The 19,668-nt window shown below is 37.7% G+C and overlaps 1 protein-coding gene across 1 annotated transcript; it reads right to left on the bottom strand.

Moving 5' to 3' along the window:
- Positions 1 to 4,904: 4,904 nt before the first annotated feature.
- On the bottom strand, positions 4,905 to 15,204 carry LOC121738535 (lysophospholipid acyltransferase 5). Its single transcript, XM_042130670.1, has 4 exons — positions 15,071 to 15,204; positions 10,047 to 10,228; positions 9,347 to 9,882; positions 4,905 to 5,959 (listed from the first exon to the last, which is right to left on the bottom strand). The coding sequence occupies exons 2-4, from the start codon at positions 10,217 to 10,219 to the stop codon at positions 5,250 to 5,252; spliced, it is 1,419 nt and encodes a 472-aa protein (XP_041986604.1). The 5' UTR covers positions 10,220 to 10,228; positions 15,071 to 15,204; the 3' UTR covers positions 4,905 to 5,249.
- Positions 15,205 to 19,668: the final 4,464 nt, after the last annotated feature.

Raw genomic sequence — 19,668 nt, 5'->3', positions numbered from 1 at the left:
CGAAACAATTAACATTTAAGAAATTTAAAAAACAGATTCTTAAAGAAGAGGAAATTTCCATAAAAAAATCCCAACTCCCGGAATTATATCTCTATTATTTATAATTTAAATTTAACGCTGAAAGTAAGCCTCCGCGCGGCATTTTTAGGTAGCGCGCGCGGCTTCAAAACCGAGCACGTCACACTGCACTGATTAGTTTTTTAAAGGCATTAATTAATAATTTAAAACTTTCAAAAACTTATGGTGTATTCCGAACACTTCAAAGAATTTGCTCCCGTTGGAAATTTAACTTAAAGTTAATTTTTCAACGAATTAGACAAATGTTAACTAACGAAATTTTTTCGAACTTCCGTCCTCATTGTACTTTAAAGAAAATATTTAAATAATTTTCGTAAAATTTTTCACTTCGTGCCCTTGATATAAACATACTACAACATGTTAGTACATACATACCTACGCTCTATTCTTGAATGTTTCAGTTTCAGTTTGCAGGTCGTGTCGGTCCGAAGATACTGCTGGCTTAAGTTCATGCTAGAGTATTATTGATAAGATCTAGGACTTTTTTATTGAAATAGATCAGGGACTGGCACCCTCCTTTTACTATGCCGCTGGCGAGAGATCAGACGCAGGACCGACTTTTTTACACCGATCCTGACCGCATCAGAGACAAAATCAAACAGAACACTGAATAGTGAAATGATGAAACATACTGAATTAGAATTATTATTCATTTTCCACAAAGTGTTTATTAATTATTATATTAGGTCCTTAGTAAGGTCCTTACTTAAGATATTGGCGTTTTGTATGGGAGGAACATAACGTCGATTTTTTTGTGTAAGTAATATATTTAAATAATCAATGTATGTACCATTGTTATCGATGCATTTTTGGGGAAGTTCGTTGATCCCTTTACTAAAAAAAAACGGAGGGACGAGAGTCAATAAATTCTTTGAATGCGGTTTGGACTGCCACATCAGAGTTGAATTTTTTCCTTGTAGGAAGTTATCCAAATTCCGAAAAAAATGGTAATCTGTTGGAGCAAGGTCCGGCGAGTACGGTGGATGTCGCAGACATTCCAATTGCAGCTCCTCCAGTTTTGCGGCCGTCTGTTGTCAGTGTGTGGTCTAGCGTTGTCCTGAAGAAGCAGTGGCCTAGAGCGATTGACCAGCCTTGTTTAGCACCTAGTTCTTCCATCATAGTTTGCAGTTACTGACAAAAGATATCTGCCGTAACCGTTTGGCCAGATTTTAGAAAGCTGTAGTGAACGACACCGGCCGCACTAGTCCACCACTCACTCACAACTCACAAGTAACTTTTTCTGAGTCAATTTTCGCTTAGGGCAGGATTTGGCTGATTCTTCAGGGCTTCGCAATGGCTGTCCATTGCGACGAACGCTTTCGATTATCGTAATTCGTAAAGGATTCATTTTTCATCACAAGTAATGATCCAATTTAAAATCCCTTCATTATTGTGTCAGTTGCGCAATGTCGCAGCAGTCGACGCGTGTTTTCTGGTTTGCTTCACTCAATTCATGAGGTACCCACCTTTCAAGTTCTTTTATCTTTCAAATTTGCTTCAAGTGGATTAAAGCAGTTTTATTACTTACACGGTACACCGAAGCCTGCTGCTAACTCTTAAGTGGTTTACGATGGATACTTCCACAATAGCCTTTAATTCTTCATTATGGTCTCGGGTCGTCCACGGGGCTTGTTCTGAAGGTCGAAATTTCCAGAACCAAAACGTTGGAACCAAAACCGTACCGTGTTTTCTTTTGCGACACCAGCGCCATACACATTGTTAATTCTTCGAGCTGTTTCTGCAGCACTCGTACCACGCCACGGTAGAACTCATAATATATTCTTAAATAAAGCGATATTTCAATTTTTCCATTGTGCGATATAAACAAATGAATGACTGTTTTGGAAACTCAAATGTACCAAATAAATGAATACCTATAATATAATTTGGAATTCTTAACCAAAAAGGAGATATTTGAGATCAAAGTGGCCTGTACAACAAAACGCCAATTTCATATTATGTAAGGACCACGGAGCTCATACAAAGGTAAGGACCTAATTATTAGTATAGAAAAAATTTGGTTTCCATATCTACCGATTATTATACCTACTCTTCAAATCTACCCGAATACGTTAGAACTATTGTATAGTAAACTAGCTGTCCCGGCAAACGTTGCTTTGACATAAAATCAAGTACTTCACCCATATTATTTTATTGAAGTGACTAAATAAGTATGTTACTATGACAACGTTACTATGACAACGTCCATCGCTATCCCGTCGCACAAACAACGGCCGCCGTCAGTCTGGAGTTGTAATAATTTACTATTATTTATTCAACAAATGCACTTATCAATATAAAAAGTACCCAGTAGCCGATTCTCAGACCCACTGAATATGCATATAAAATCTGGTAAAAATCAGTAAATCCTTTTCGGAGGAGTACGGTAGACTAACATTGTGACACGAGAATATTATATATAAGACAAAACTAAATTTAATTTATTTTCACGTTTATTTAACCCTAAAGTCCCTATTAGATATAATTACAATGTGTAAATAAACATTTCATAATATTTTTTAACAAAATAACGAAAGAAACCAAAAACATCTTAGAAGAATGTCGACCCTTTTAGGATTGACAAAGTGGTTTGTTATAAATTTAGCGAATCAAAAAGTATACAGACAAGTAACTTTACCGTATTTTGGCCCTATTAAAAACGCCTTTTTGGCTTCCACTATGTTTCATCCTGAAAGGGTCGATTTGTATATTATATAATATATGACCGGAGATAAATGTCTATAAGCCACAAACATGCGTCTTACTCTATTGTCTACCAAAGGTAGTAGTTTTACATACTTTTCAATGGCCTCATAAGAACAAAATGGTCGTAGAAACCATAATATTAAAAGTCGTGGATTTTACGACGTAAATAAACATCGTTAATTTTGAATTTTGTTTCCATTAAGCCATTTTGTGTTGTAACTGTTAAATTTTGTTGTATTAATACGTTTAAGTTGTATGGTTAACCATAATAAGAAAAAAATGTCTCTTACTACATAAATTCGAAAATTTTGCTAATTATTTCATTTTACAATAAGAAAACTAGGCTTGGAGAGGGAATCGGCGTATTATAAAAGACATATCGATAGAGCCCGCCCTTCTGAGAAAACGCAAAAAAAAGATTTTGGCAAAAGATGGCTTTTTCTCACCTCCGGGCGTAAAACGTCAACTTTCGTCCCGCTGCGAATTATTATATATTAAGTCGCGAGCCGCGCGGCTGCCGCACTACTCGCGTGATACTTAATGTGAAGGCAGCCTAACTGATGTTGCCGTTTTCCGCCTCCGTAGAGGAGAAAAGTAGTATACGCACCCTGTGATGCGTACCATAGGCAGAATATAAGAAAGCCTCATTTTCATTTCTTATTTTCCTGCCCTAGGTGCGTAATGTACTATTACGGCGTTTTATCCCAGAGGGGTCGATGTAAGCCCATAACATTGCATCACAAAAGTATTTTATAGAAATCATGTATAAAGTGGCTGATATCGACTTAAAAATATAATTACATTTTAGCCAAATAGAAATAAATCTTAAAATAATTCTAGAACAAACATCTGCTTGGCAGACGCTATATTTACCGCTTGGAAGCTATAATAAAAAAATAAATATGTCACAGCCGTCTAATTAAATTAGCTCAACGCCTAGGCCGATTATGACGTTCGTGGAAACCACAATATTATGATGATTCTCACCAAACATGTAGTAGTAGTAGTTGTCAAAAAATGGACGTAAATACAATAATTATAGAACCAGTTTATACTGGCTGGGCGTCGGATTAGGTAGCCAATCAACTAGATGGCTGGTTAACGCACACACACATGCGTCCTCGTCACACACACACAAACGGGGCATGCCGATTCAGCGCGACTGAACACGAGCGCTCCCGAACATTTCCGAGTCCGAGAGAGAACAAAATACTGTAATTTACTACGGTTAAATGAGAAAAGCAATCAGAGAAATGTTTTTTTTTCTTTTTTACAGGTGGAACTCAGCATGTGTAGTACATTTTATTTCGTATTACTTATTCGTGCTATACTTTTAGTTCATGTTCTATTTTACTGGCGGTTGATGGTTTATCATAGAAATGTTTCTGAAAACAGACAAATGTCATAATTTTTTTCGAATATTTCGTCTATAAATCGTATAATTCTATGATAACGACATACATAAATATTTATCTTCTGCACGACACATATTTGTACATACCCACCGCAATATCACTTTCCATAATATTATAATCAATATAATAATATAATATTATCTTTTTCTTGTACTCGCATATGGATGTGACCGGCCGAACCGTCTGAAGGGATTTAAGCGAGCGAGCTGAATGTGAGTTCCTATCACTTCCCATCATGAGAAGGGAAACTATAATTATGAACAGCGCCTCCAGTGACATAAAACTGATCGCCAACGCGCTTCCGTGAGAAGTGACAAAACTCCCACTCAGCACAGTAAACCGCGACAAGTTTGGGAGCTAGAGCACCAGCCACTTATTGTCTCAACTGCTTCACACATACACACACACACACACACACACACACACACACACACATACACCATCCAAACATCATGAACTATAATATTATTACATACTCCATTCCCACTGATTTCATCAAAACATCAACATTTTTAACACTTCATATTTCAAATTACCGTGTGGAACGGAGTATGTAATATAATATAGTCAACACAATAATATTCTAATTGTTAAGGTGCTCCCTTACTGGGAGCATTCACGCGTAGGGTAACATTATTATATATTCGACTTTGAGCGTTACAAATTACAATACTACCTCCCTGACTGACGAGCGTTCGGGTATAATGTAACATAAATTATAATATCATAGATTATAATATATAAAAGAACATTGACGTTACAAGTTTAGCAAAATATTACACACATTGTATCATTACAAGCACATTATAATGCTCTATTCTCCTCCCGTCATGTAATGCTCGACTGTAACGTTACATTATGGTGAATGCTCCCGGTGGAAGCACATTTATTTACGTTAACGTTAGCGCAATATCTACTTAGAATTAGACACAACTGGCGTAGTCGCAGAGGACAGCGTTAAACACGGAGCGAAACACCTAACAAATATTCACAACGAGTCGAAAGTCGAAACCTACATCGACACTTACAAAATATTAAGTTTTAAATCGCTTAATTGACTTTCGGTCTCTCCTCCCTAGGCAGGTTTCTGAGGGCTCGCTTCAACAGGGGTTTGTAGGCGAAAGCCCAGGGCAGGAATATGAGGAAGCCGGAGAAGTACAGGCTCTGGTATATCGGCCACCACTTGCCGAAGATCTTGAGGTCGAAGGGCACCAGGCTCCAGCCCATAAACACGATGGTGTACATCTTGAGGAGGGCGTAGAGCGGCCAGCGGGCGGGGCCGGCCCACGCGCGCCGGTACAGCTGGGTGGAGCTCAGCATCCCCTCCACCTCCTTCTCCATGAAGATGATGATGAACTCGTTGAAGAAGGTCATGTAGTAGCCGGAGCGGACGCCGTGCCAGAGCGCGAGGAAGCCGAGGGTGGCCAGCTGGCTGGCCTGGCGGCTGCCGAGGAACTTAAGGCGCTTGTAGACGTATTCGGCGGCGAAGTGGTTCGTGTTGCAGTTGAAGCTGTCGATGTAGTGCTGGAACTTGGTGGCGCCCTCGAAGCGCATCAGACGGATGTTGGCGCAGGCGCCCCAGCGGCCAGGGCTGGCGTACGACAGGCCGAAGCGGATGCAAGCGGCCTCGGTCAGCAGCCAGCAAGATATGTACTTGTAGAGCGCGCAGTGAGCCCACATCCCGCAGTAGATGTGCCGGTATATCACCGACCGCTCCCACCACTCGTCCGACCGCATGTACTGCACGTTGAACACGGACACTGAAATGACGACATAGGTTTTATTAATATATTTTAGGACAATATTTTTTTTCCCCACCATAGATTCGACTCGACTAGGCGATGTCACGGACACTGAAATGACGACATAGGTTTTATTAATATATTTTAGGACAATATTTTTTTTCCCCACCATAGATTCGACTCGACTAGGCGATGTCACTGGGACATTATATCTATCTACTTCTACGTCAGCAGCGTGCATGGTGTGCCGTGTGACCCAGGGAGAAGAGGCGAGTGACAACATCCGCGCGCGGGCGATGACACGCATGACAGAAAAAGTGCCCTCATTGACTTAAAGCGTGTACAGAAACCAAACTTGACACAAAATATTAAACACTTCACAAATAACATTTAAATACATTGACTGTTAACATGACATCATCATTAACAATCAGAGAAGTTGATTCCTAGGCAGATGGCGAACCTGTAATTTGGTCGCGTTACGTCAAACCCAACCGACCGATCACAGCAGCTAGCATTGAATTGACATAAGCCGATAAAATGACGTAGGTCCGTCAACTGCCTAATAATCCATTTCCTCGATGGTACATATACGCGGTTGCAGAATGTAGCCTGTAATTTTGGAAGCATCACACGAGATTGTCAGATAGTACCATCCGGCAAGAAATTGTTTCATAGGCAGTTGAAAGATCTACGTCATCTGGTTGGATTATGTCAATTCAATGTAACTCGTAATAACGTTGTAACTGATAGTACCTACCACCGAAGAAATTAATTAATAGGTAGATGGTAGACCTACGTCATTTGGTCAGGTTATGTCAATTCAATGTAATTCGTGATCTCTCGGCTGTGTTTGACATAACGCGAGCAAAATAGGTCCGTCTTCTGCCTATGAACAAATTTCTCTGATAATACATAGTGGGTGAAATACCTACGTCAACAACAAAGAATCTGATAGTAATTACTAGTAGTAAGTTTTGTCGGAGTCAAGTCCTCTGTGACCTCTCCACCAAAACAAGCATGCATTATAACAACATCATCATGATCAGCGCTCTCATCCATACTAATATTATAAATGCGAAGGTGTCTGTCTGTCCGTCTGTCTGTATGTCGGTATGCTACCTCTTGACGCCCAAACCATTGAACTGATTTTGCTGAAATTTGGTATGGAGATACTTTAAATCCTGGGAAAGGACATAGGATACTTTTTATCCCGGAAAAATGTACGGCTCTCCCGCGACAAATTCCGGGCGTCATGTAGTCATAAATATATCACAAACAATGTCATTGACATATATTCAGCACCAATTTTAAAGTCTAACCGGATTATCTACATTCGAATTCGAACAAATTAATGTGGTATTGTATTACTAATTTCTTTGTTCGCATTTAGATTAAACTGACAACGTACTCTTATCAATATTACTGTCTTTACTATTTATTAGTAGTCATTTCCCGTGACCTCGTACACGCAAATTTAAATTCCGCGTTAATCGTACATTTTCCTGAAAAATCGTATGTTTTCCAAAACAACTGGGCCGATTTTGATGGAATTTGACGCGGATAGAGGACAAGGGGAAGAACATGAGTTCTGTTCCAATGCAAGCAAATCAATTTTTTCTCTAATAATATTATCATCTAGTATAGACGACGCAACGTACATATTTTAATCTTATAATTTCTTACAAATACATTGCTTTCTCTTTCTCTCTGTCAACAAATAAAAAAGCTTATTTGTCGACAGAGCCAAAATATTGATTGTCAAAAACTTTTTAGTTTAGCAAGTATAATATGAATAGTGATTACTTGATTAGTGACTAACTAATAAGTTCCTATGACTTAGCAACACTTTATTTTAATTCGTGTCTGTAATTAGTAATTACTAATTAAACATGCTTGGCGGTACTAAATTACCTAAATAAAGTATTAAACGAGCAATTCTTGTATATATATATATATAATTGGAATCTCGGAATCAGCTCCAACGATTTTCATGAAATTTAGTATATAGGGGTTTTCGGGGGCGATAAATCGATCTAGCTAGGAATCATTTTTAGAAGTGTCTTTTTATTCGTGTTTTATCGATAATCGAAAAACTGAAAAATATGACTCTTCCTGACATCTATTGGCAAATAATAATACTATTTTGTTAGCAAGTAATTGTTTTAACGACCAGCAGATGGCGTTATTAAGTAACACGAAGTCAATGAGTGTTTGCTATACCTATATGGTCATCCAGGTACTCCATACTAATATCACAAATATGCGAAAGTGTGTCAGTCTGTGTGTTACTTCTTCACGCCCAAACCACTAAACGATTTTGTTTATATTTGGAATGGAGATACTTTGAGTCCCGGGAAAGGACCTAGGATACTTTATATCCTGGAAAATTGACGTTTCCGGCGCTAGAAACTAATTTTGGCGCAAAGAAGTTGCGGACGTCATCTAGATTCTAGTGTGGCCTGCATAATAGTCTTTAGTACACATAACACAACGCTCGTATCGGTCAAACTAATGTCGCGACCTTATCAGTTTCCTAACGGCGCGGCGTGTAGATAACAGGATAACGAACCAGACAAATTATTTATAAAGCGTTTTGAACTACGTATCTAATGCGGGTGTTTCCGAATTTAAAAAAAATCCTTTCTTACGGTTAATGATTAGGTGCTTAATTTTAAGGAGATTTTGACTGGAAAAAAATTCTGATAAACGCCTCATGAAATGTTTCTGAGAGCGGCAGCTCATTAGTCTCCTTTTTTGACTGCACTGGTTAATATTATTTTATTTTCAAACATAAAACCTTTGCATTCTATTACCCACAGATTACCCATGCATAAATAAAAAACATCCTATGGTGATAACTGATAAGTCTATGGTTATTTTGTTTGTGGTGGTTGTGAGAACTGAGAATAATAATACTATGTAGCCTACAGCTGTGATAAAATGGTGCTATAAAGTTTTGTGTAATATTTACAAATTTTAGACACCCGTATGGTACAATAGATTTTGCTGGTGTATACCAACAAAATCTATTGTTAGTGTTAACAAGTATTACGTAAATACAAACTTTGGACCTCCATTACATTTAAATAGGTCAGCAATTGAGATCCAAAGTTCTGCAACAACAGAGTTATTGTGTCTGAATTAGGAAATTTACTTGGGAAATCAAAGTTAAATATGAAATAACATTGAGCAATAAACGCCTGTTCAGACTAAAAATAGGGAATATTGCGCAAACGTCGGAGCCGGCGCTACGAGCACATACAGTATAACACATTTATGAATATTCATAGAAACATTGTCAAACGTCGAACTAATTTTTTGGTTCACTGTCAATGCTGGCGGCTGGTGGTTTAAACATTTCAATATTGTAATATGAAAGGGCAATTAAAATAAAATAGTTACCTCCAACTTGGAACGCGATCAGGTAGATTATTCCCTGAGCGAGCCGCTTGAGCGCCTGCTCCTGTAGGATGTCGCTCTCCTCGTCCAGAGGGAACTGGTCGCAGATGAAGTCCTTGTAGCGGCGGAACGAGAATATGGGCCCGACGAGGAAGCAAGCGGGGAAGTAGATGAAGCCCAGCAGCTCCTCCAGGGTGGGAGGCGCCTCCAGGGCCGTCTTCCTGTTGTTCTCCGAGAGCTGCTCCCCCCTTATCATCTTCTGGCCGTCCCACAGGTCGAAGGAGAGCGCGATCAGCTTTAGCGTGAGGACGCAGTGCGGCATCGTCCACGTGATATCGTAATCTTCAGACTCCGTGACGGCGTACCCCGCCACCAGGTACACTATGTTAAAGACGAAGGTCAGGATAGCGTTGAGGGGTCCCGCACCCAAAACGCGCGTGCTCACGTGGATCACCAGCGCCGGGATCACGTTGTGGTAGAACGACAGGCCGAAGTTGAACAGCGCAATGTCAACCCCCGTAACGATGAAGAACAGGTTCCTGTAGATAGATACCTCATTTGTACAAACTTTAAACTATAAAACGATAAAAGAATAAGAGCGGTTTTAGGGCGTTTTTCCTGTCGTGCGATCAATGGGGACCAGCTCCGCGCTGGAAACACACATGACAGAAAAAGGGCTCTCAGTTGGGGACAGGAAGCGAACCTGTAGCGCGTATGGTGACGCACGTGCGAGTTGTAAACCATGCCGAGGGGGAAGCCCAGGAGGATGGACACGAGCAGGTTGAGCGCTGGCTCGGTCGTGCCGATGGCGGCCGCCAGCAGCGGTATCGGGCTGATCCCGACCCACGCCAGCGCCGCTAGGAACAGACCGATCATTCTCGTGCCCTGCAACAATAAATTATTATCAGGGCGACCGAAGCGAGCCCTAGTATATCCCACAATGTTTACATTTTGTAATACACTTTACGGAAAAACTATTGATTTGTGCTTTAACTGTATAGTAATTTTTATTTATATATTATGTAGACGTGTTATCATCAGTCAGTCAAGATTTTTACAGCCCTCACAAAGCTCGGCTTTTAGCTAGTTAATAATATAAATGTGAAAGCGTGGATGCAAAAACTACTTGACACACTCTTGGAGGTATCTGAAGTAACATAGGATACTTTTTATTTTAAAAATATTTTTTACGAAAAAAACAAAATGTTGACATTGGACGCAGACGAAGTCGCAGGCAACAGCTAGTATACTGTATAACATAATATCGTCGCTTAGGTTTAAATTATACTGCTATGATAGTAATAGTATAATAGTGCTCTCTCAAAAATAGTACATTGGTTTAATGCTAATAATTTACTTTTGAACTCTAATAAAACAAAATGTTTAAAATTTATCTTGCCAAATGTTAGGCAAGTACAAACCAATGTACTATTAAATGATGAGAAAATGAATTTAGTAGACACCACCGTATTCCTAGGCATAACGCTGGATTGTAAGTTACAATGGGGTCCACATATTGCGAAACTGGCAGATAAGCTTAGTTCTGCAGCATATGCTGTTAAAAAAATTCGTGAAATCACTGATGTAGAGACCGCGCGATTAGTTTACTTTAGCTACTTTAATAGCATAATGTCTTACGGCATCCTCTTGTGGGGAAACGCGGCGGACATTAATACAATATTTGTGCTGCAGAAGCGAGCTATTCGTTCTATTTATAAGATGTCGTCTTTGGAATCTCTAAGAGAAAAATTTAAAGAAATAAGAATTCTGACGGTCACATCTCAATACATTTTGGAAAATCTCTTATATGTTAGAAAGAACATAAATATTTTCAAAAAGAAAAGTGATAATCATAATGTAAATACTAGAAATAAGAACAAGTTAGCAATACCAATGTTCAGACTAGCCAAAATAAGCAAATCCTTTAAAGGCCAATGTATACGCCTATACAATAAAATCCCAGAAAATGTTCAAAATCTACCTTTAAACAAATTTAAAAAAGCAGTTAAAGAACGTTTGTGTGCTAAAGCGTATTATAAAGTCAATGATTTCTTCGAGGACAGCACACCTTGGGAATAGGGTGGCTCCATGCAGGTTACTTTTCTTTTAATTTTGTTACATAGCTGTAAGCCATAACATTGTAATTTTCCATTTTTTTTTTGCAAAAGATGGCCCCGTGCGAGTTTCTTACGCCGGTTCTTCTCGGCGGGGTAGTTCCCGAACCGGTGGTAGGCAACGTAGTTTCTTCGTTCGACTTTCAAAAAGTGTATCATGATACCCATTTTGAATAAAAAGATATTTTATTTTATTTATTATGAGGAAAAACTTCGTATTTCGTAAGTATTAAAATTTTATTAAATAAAATGTTATTTAATTTAAAATATAAATACGCGGTAATATTACCATTTACCTAGGAAACGACAGTCACAAGATATTTTTATGAATACTAATTAACTATCGGCATGCAACGTCGACTACTACATCAATGGCTTTTTAGTTTTTACATGATGACGATGACAATGACTGAAAGGTTACCAAAGGTCAAACTGTGGTCCATGAATTGTAAGTTACAAAATTCTGTAATTTTAAAATAATGTAGAACCTACTTATGGAATTTGTATTTTTATCAAAATGCAAATGTAGAATATTTTAATATTGTAACCGTCTCTGGCTAATTAAAACAAGCAATAAGATTTTGAGGTCTTCGTGTATGTAAGAGGTACAGAGTAGTAATTTATCTCAAGTCTCAGACACAATAGATAAAACAGAGATAGTCGGTGTGGTCCAAGTGCTAAAATATTAGGATCCATGAACACTTTGTGACACATTGTAAATACAGTGGTACTTATGTTATTATTGACTTTAGGAATAACAGTAACTTTAGAATTTAATGCATGTTTTCGCCACTTGCCCGGTAACGCAGGCTCAATTTATACCGGCGCGGAATGGAATGGAAGCTACTTTTTGCAACGAAACTGCACATAGCACAAAAAACTTTATGTTAACAGTATTCGCTGCAAAAAGTCGCTTCCATTCCATTCCGCGGCGGTGTAACATAATAAGTATAACATTTCAAGATTGCAGAAATGTTTCTGTGTTACCTATCCTTAGGGCGTAAAACTTTTAACAAACACAGTTTTTATTTATTTATTTTTAATTTATTCAAACTAGTGTTTGTTTCAAGGGATACATAACTAAAAGACCACTAGGGAACACTGAATATAGCCTTATTCAGTGTTCCCTAGTGGTCTTTTAGTGGTTTAGGTTTAAGGGTTAAATCAGACCGCAACGCGACGCGTAGATGCATTTCTAAATGTGTATGGATTTGACAGATTTGCAAGACGTCTCATGCAATTGAAATCTGTCAATTCAGTACAAATAGAGATGGGTCTACGCGTCGCGTTGCGGTCTGTATTGACCCTATGGGAGATCGCATACGGCACACTCTTTGTGTGGCGCGGCCATGCAGACTGTATGAGTGTATGTGCTTATTGTGCGCCGCAGACTCGATCACACAAATAGTGTGCCGTCAGCGATCTCCCTTAGGCTGTTTACACACCGGTCCGACTAGTCTCGTATGTTTGTTAAAAACTGCGGCACCACTCGCCGCCGCCGCGGCAAAGAGGCTCCGCGCCGTGTGAAAAGGGCCCATAGACATACAAGGATGAGTATGCAGCACGCCGCGCCGCGCCGCCGCCGCGGTGGCGGTACCGACTACCGCTGCCGCTGCGGCGCGTGTGCAAGTTAACACGCTAAGTCTAAGGTTTTCAAGAAGTTTGGTGAAAACAGGCATTCATCGATTGAATTCTATTGGATTCTTTTTTGAGTATACTTTTTGGAATTCAGTAGCAAAAACTTCTGCTATGTCCACTAAAATACTAATAAGTATATAGCTGTTTAATATTTACAACAAATGAAGCACTTATTCAAACTTTATTAATAGGTTTCAGTATTTAACCCGTCGATCGTAGAAAAACGAGACACAATAGAATTTCTATTGTGTCTTGGTCACCGGTGACCGATGGGGCTTGATGAATTAAAGCAATACAAATGAGAAACTTGTAACATTTTTTATGTATTAAAGGCAAAAAACAATTTTTGAATTAAGTAATGCCATTGCAAGTTTACTATCGCAAAATGTTGCCAGTAGATAATTATATGCTATTTTGTATATAAAAGATTTTTAACCCTGATTTTACCATAATAATGAAAATTGGAAATTTATTAACAACATTTGATAAACTTTGTATTAAATTACGTAATAATGTTAATTCGGAAAATAATTGGCTTTTAATGTGCACATTTTGTACATTTCCAGCCATTTTAGTACATAATTTATACACTTAATTGATAGTGCCTGCAATCTGATATTGTATAATTAAATCACCTGCAACTACAAAAACAATTTGTATAACAGCTGTAAAATAATGTGACATACAATACTTTAAATATTGCAACAGTCTTCACATCATAGAATTGGGAGAGCAATGCTTCGGCACGAATGGGCCAGCTCGACCGGAGAAATACTACGGGCTCACAGAAAACCAGCCTGAAACAGCACTTGCGCTCTGTTTCGCCGAGTGAGTGAGTTTACCGGAGGCCCAATCCCCTACCCTTTTCCCTTCCCTATCCTCCCCTATTTCCTTCCCTACCCTCCCCTATTACCCTATTCCCTCTTAAAAGGCTAGCAACGCACCTGCAGCTCTTCTAATGCTGCTAGTGTCCATGGGCGACGGAAGTTACTTTCCATCAGGTGACCCATTTGCTCGTTTGCCTTATTGATTGATTTCATAAAAAAATACAATTTATGCATAAACAAAGCTGCAGGCAACATAATATTATGTATAAGATAATCTTATAATATTATCACACATTTTATAAAATAACAATGTCTCATCTGTTATATTTTGATAGTGATAAGAAATAATAGAATCATGTTGACACAGAGCAAATAGGTTGCTTAATGCTTCAACTCCCAAGCAAGAATTCAACCGCGAAAACAATATATTTCTAGGAATCCACGATTGAGTATGATTTTTTATAATTATAATGTCTTCTGTATAGAAAATTATAGCAATTTTAACATTGTAGCATTGTGTTATTTGAACTTTAAAATGATTTTAAACTATGCTAATAAATAAATTTCCACAAGTACACCATAGTCATATTTTTTTACATTTACCCCTTATTAATTAAAAAAGTTACACAATGAATAAACTATTTAACCCATCAATCCCCAAGCGGCACCCGCGTGTCGCATAACTATTGAAAATATATTGTGTCTGCGATTCCCACGATCGAGGTATCAATATTTTATCTTCGTCTCCCAAGCTTATTTTTAAAAGAAAGGATTATTTTTCAAGACAACATGTTATAGTCTAGTTTAATTGCGTAAAATCTACTTTATTAGTAAGAGTTTTAGTTTAGACATGCTAATGGTGGGCACAGGAGGTGATGAAGCCTACGATACTATACCAAACCATGAAAAATAAGTCTATATCTATAGTAAATTCTTGGGATTATTAGGTGCACATACCCCAGTATTTGTTATACAGTAGACGTTAAATGTATACAAAATTCCACGCCTTTGCTAACAACAAACTTAGGAATCCCAAACAGCGATCTAGATGATTCGAAAGATTTTACGCTCACTTAATTTTTTTAACTAGAATGTAAAATTGATTTATTTTTTATTATTGCGTTAATCCATAAGTATGCTATGATTACCTGCTTTTAATACAGATGGTAGATGCGGAAATCCTTAAGACTACCGAATGATTTCAATCCTGAGCAGACGGGCAGCAAAATATAAGTTATATGTAGCCAAAAATTATTTAAAAACCTGGGAGCCCAGAGGTCGACGATCGACCGACATATTTAATAATTTTAACTGTCATTTTGACAACATAATATGACACAACAATTACTTCTTCTTCTATTTTTAATATGGCAATAAGGCTAAATAATATACAGAATGTGCGGAGCGTCGAATTTGGGACCACAGTGAGGCGTGCCGATGTGCAACTCAAAGTACAGTCTGTCAAAAAAGTCATGAAATTAAAAAGTGGCAACATCGTAGTGTCATCCCTTTTTTCTTAGATTGATTTGAAAGGAATGACACTACGATGTTGCCACTTTTTAATTTCATGACTTTTTGACAGACTGTATATAGCAATCCTTTTCTATATCATTCGTTTACCGTATTATCTGTCGCATTCATTGTTGTAATTTATAGATATACCGTAGGATATACCAGAGGTAGGTATTTATATGTCGTACAGGAACAAATTCTGAGGACCGCTTTGTGTGAGCATACGCGATCTTTAATAAAACATCATTGCCTAGCTTTCTAATGTTATTTTACTTGACTAAATTTAGTTAATAAATCATTTAGACGTCATTTAGTCAAATGGAATAATAACTTTAAAGGGGCGCATTCGTGCGTGGCACTTGGCAGGCCGCCTTGCCGTCCGCCGGCTTATGTAGGATTGTGAATGGTGTTGCCGCTTGCATGGCCGGCCGGCAACACGGAGTGACCGAGCAGGATGCGACCTGAGTCCTGCCCAAAGTGTGCAAGCTCCGCCCACCGACGGATTGCAGTTCGCCGGCGCGGCGCCGCAAAGGACCGTCAGTGGCTCGGCGTCCTGCGTGGTGGACTGCCGTGTAGAAAGCAGGAGCGTGAATGTGGTTGCAGGACTGCATTTTGACATTTTGTTGACACTAATTGACAGCAAAGAGAATAATATTATTAATTATTCATTTACTAGCGACCCGCCCCGGCTTCGCACGGGTATAAAATAAATAGCCACTGAAAAAATAAAATCGATTTAACAGTTTTGATTTATATTCATTAATACTTCCCGTGGCCCGCATTGGATTGCAATATTTAGGTGGCTGTGAGCGGTATTAGGCTGACGTTGAATGACAGCTGTTCGAAAGGAACCAAATTTAAAACGGTAAAAGTATGGGAGTTACGTTTCCTTAGTTTTTATAATTCGTAGTCATGATACAAACATATTATATACTTACTAGAGATGTGCCAACTAGTCGGCAAAAAGCGCCGACTATCCGGCTTTTTATTATTTTACTATTATTTATATTACATTTAAGAAAAACCTTGATTATTTTGAAATTAAGCGAATTGTTTTTGAAATTACTTGCTTGTAAATAAATATCTGTGACATTTTTAAATAACAACATATAATATCTTCTTCATTCTAATCATTATAATAAAAAAAAGGATATTATTAAATGCACATCAGAATAATTTTTCAGCACACTACCTTAACTCCGCTAATTAACTGAATGCATACCAGAAAAACTAATGCTGATCAAAAAAAAAACAATTGATTAACTGAACATGTCCTTCAAAACAAAACTTAAACATCATACAAAACGAGACGACCTTTATAACCGAATTCACACCAAAAATATGGTTCATACATCGGATATATTATTTGTAAATCTAAAATTTGAATTGTTTATCAAAATACTAACTTGCACTCTAAATTGGACAATCTTACAACGGAATTTCTAAAAACGATATCGAAAGGTGCACCACAGTAAAATCAATTTCTATTATCAAAACAAGTCAACAAAAAAAGACAACGTTTCGGGATCACAAAGTGCTGGACACACAATGGCTCGGTGCTTATAATTGCTCCCGATGGCTCCAAAGTCCGTGTCCAGAGCATGGCTGATCTTGATGCCATCTCAGGAAGACATTCTTCTAATATCCCTTTTGTGACCATGACTAGACGCAAAAACACCGCTGGAACCAAGACAAAGCAACGATTAGCAAAAAAGCAACATAATATTTTATATTATTAATGATTTTAAATAATTCTATCTTAGTCAAGTATATCTGCTATATTTACCTGTTATTTGTATTGCTTCTGCTAGTTTGTGCTTTTGCTTATTTGCTTTGCTTATTTTGTGGTATTGCTTATTAATATGGCATTGGTCAGGAGCCAGTATTTCCTTGCTGAGTGTTTTGCACAAAATTACCAAATTCCTTTGTTGTCCTATTTCATAATGCTTGCATTTCAAATTCACTGCCATATATTATTATTATGCTGGGTAGTATTATAAATGTAGGTAATTTCACTCGCATTACAATGATTTTTTAGCAGTACCGCTTGTTTTACCGATTTACTGCCAGTACCTACTAAAGTAGCCTTAGCGGAATCGCTATTTCTGTCACTCCTCGACTACGCAGATGCCTGCTTCATCAACTTGACCGAAGACCAACTCAACAAACTGGAGCGCCTTCAGAATATGTCAATCAGGTTCGTTTTTGGCTTGCAGAAGTTTGATCGCATATCTGAGTTCCGCAATAAACTAAAATGGTTACCAATCCGCCTTCGACGCAATGCCCGTGCACTTTCCTTCCTCTATACCATCCTATTCGATCCTAACAGCCCTAAATACCTGAAGGACATCTTTAACTTCCGTCGCCCTGACAGACAGGAGCTGCGTTCATCCAAAAATCTCCTCCTAGATATCCCTATCCACCACACAAAATATTTCCATTCCTCTTACTCCGTACAGTCCGTTCTACTCTGGAACTCTCTCCCTACCAGGGTGAGACTCTCTAAAACTTTGAATACATTTAAGTCCTCCCATAAGGATTACTATCTAAAGGTGTGATCTTAGTATGGACTGATATGGCATGAGTCATGACATTAATTTATTTGGTACTGTATATACTTTCATGTGCCAATATATTACGTAAATTATATTATGTATATTATAGTATGTATATAATATTATATAATCATATGAATTATATTATTAATTATTAAAATATATATTTTTGATAAATATTTATTTTATTATAATATTTTGTATGTATGTATTATGTGTGTATTTATTTCATAGGATAGTATTTATATGTAATGTATTAATGTTAAGTCTTTAAGCTTTATTTTTAATTGTAATTAGATAATATACTTTAAGCACAACGCCCTTTCTCCAGCAACTTTTTGTTTCCTTTCCTTCCAAAGGTTGTCTGGAAGAAATTGCTATTTAGTAATAAGACCGCCTTTGTGTACCCGTCATTTTATGTGTTTTTGTCGTATGTTTGTTGTTACTGTAACTGTGTGCACAATAAAGTACATTCATTCATTCATTCATTCATTCATTCATTCATTCATTCATTCAAATTGACAAATCGTGCAACCAAAATATTTTTAACCTAATTTTTATTTAGAATAAATGATGTTCCTAAAAGTAATTTAGGTGATGGTTTTCCTTTAAAAAGTTGTAGTATGTTTGTTGAACTAAGGAATTGTTAGATATACTATTTTAATAATAGTTATTCGTTCAGTAAAACAGTTTCACAAATAACTTTAATTAGTATGCTGAATTCGCATTATTTAGGGTGCATAATTAGTGTGCAAGTCAGTATTTTTGGTGAAACTTTCAAATATTTTGATCGAGAAAAGGGAATATACAGATATTGATTTAAATACATGCCATAAAAAAATACGTGTGGCACTCGGAGACTGCCGTGGTAAAGCTATTGCATAGCTTTACCGCTTTATATCATGACGTCAATATAACCAAAACACGATCCGACACGTTCGCAGGCTGTCTATGCGATTTACCCGCGAATCAGCAGTAAACAAAGCGTTACGAAAACATCTGAAACCATGATCGGTTGGCCGACTAGTCGGCCGATTAGTCGGCTTCTTTGCAACCGACTAATCGGCTAGTCGGCTAGTCGGCCAAAGTCATGATCGGAACATCTCTAATACTTACCTATATTTTTAAACATACTGTATAGTGAAATTGCATAAGTGTGAGTACTGTGAACGTGCTTTAGTTTGAACTGTTATACGTGTATTTGGTGTATTGGTGTACATTGGTCATATTTGTTTATTAGGCAAATAAGGTATATACTTTGTCAAACATACCGTCTACACATGGTGATTGTTTGGCGATTACACTAAATACATACGCAAATACAAATAGCCATGTCACATGTGAAGTGCCAGCATCATGTTCGAAAACTGCTTTTAAATTCTAACGCAGAAAACTCATGTAAGTACTCAAACATGCATTAGAATTATTTCGGTTCAAATAATAGTCTAAAAATATATTTACCATTAAACATAAGAAGGTAAGGAAATAGCTTAAAATATTATGCTTAAAATATACCATCCGCCGTGGTCTGGAGGAGGTGTACTTTGACTGTCGCTGTAGCAGACATAATTTATGACAGATTTGAAGATTTAGATCTACCTATCAGTTTTTGGTGCAACAAACCCTAAAGATGAAAAAAACAGTACTGATGATGGACGCCTAAGAAGTATAAGCCCGGC

Source organism: Aricia agestis, chromosome Z (genome assembly GCF_905147365.1).
Source record: "Aricia agestis chromosome Z, ilAriAges1.1, whole genome shotgun sequence".
In the NCBI taxonomy this organism is placed as follows: domain Eukaryota; kingdom Metazoa; phylum Arthropoda; class Insecta; order Lepidoptera; family Lycaenidae; genus Aricia; species Aricia agestis.
This window is presented reverse-complemented; position numbering and strand designations above follow the sequence as displayed.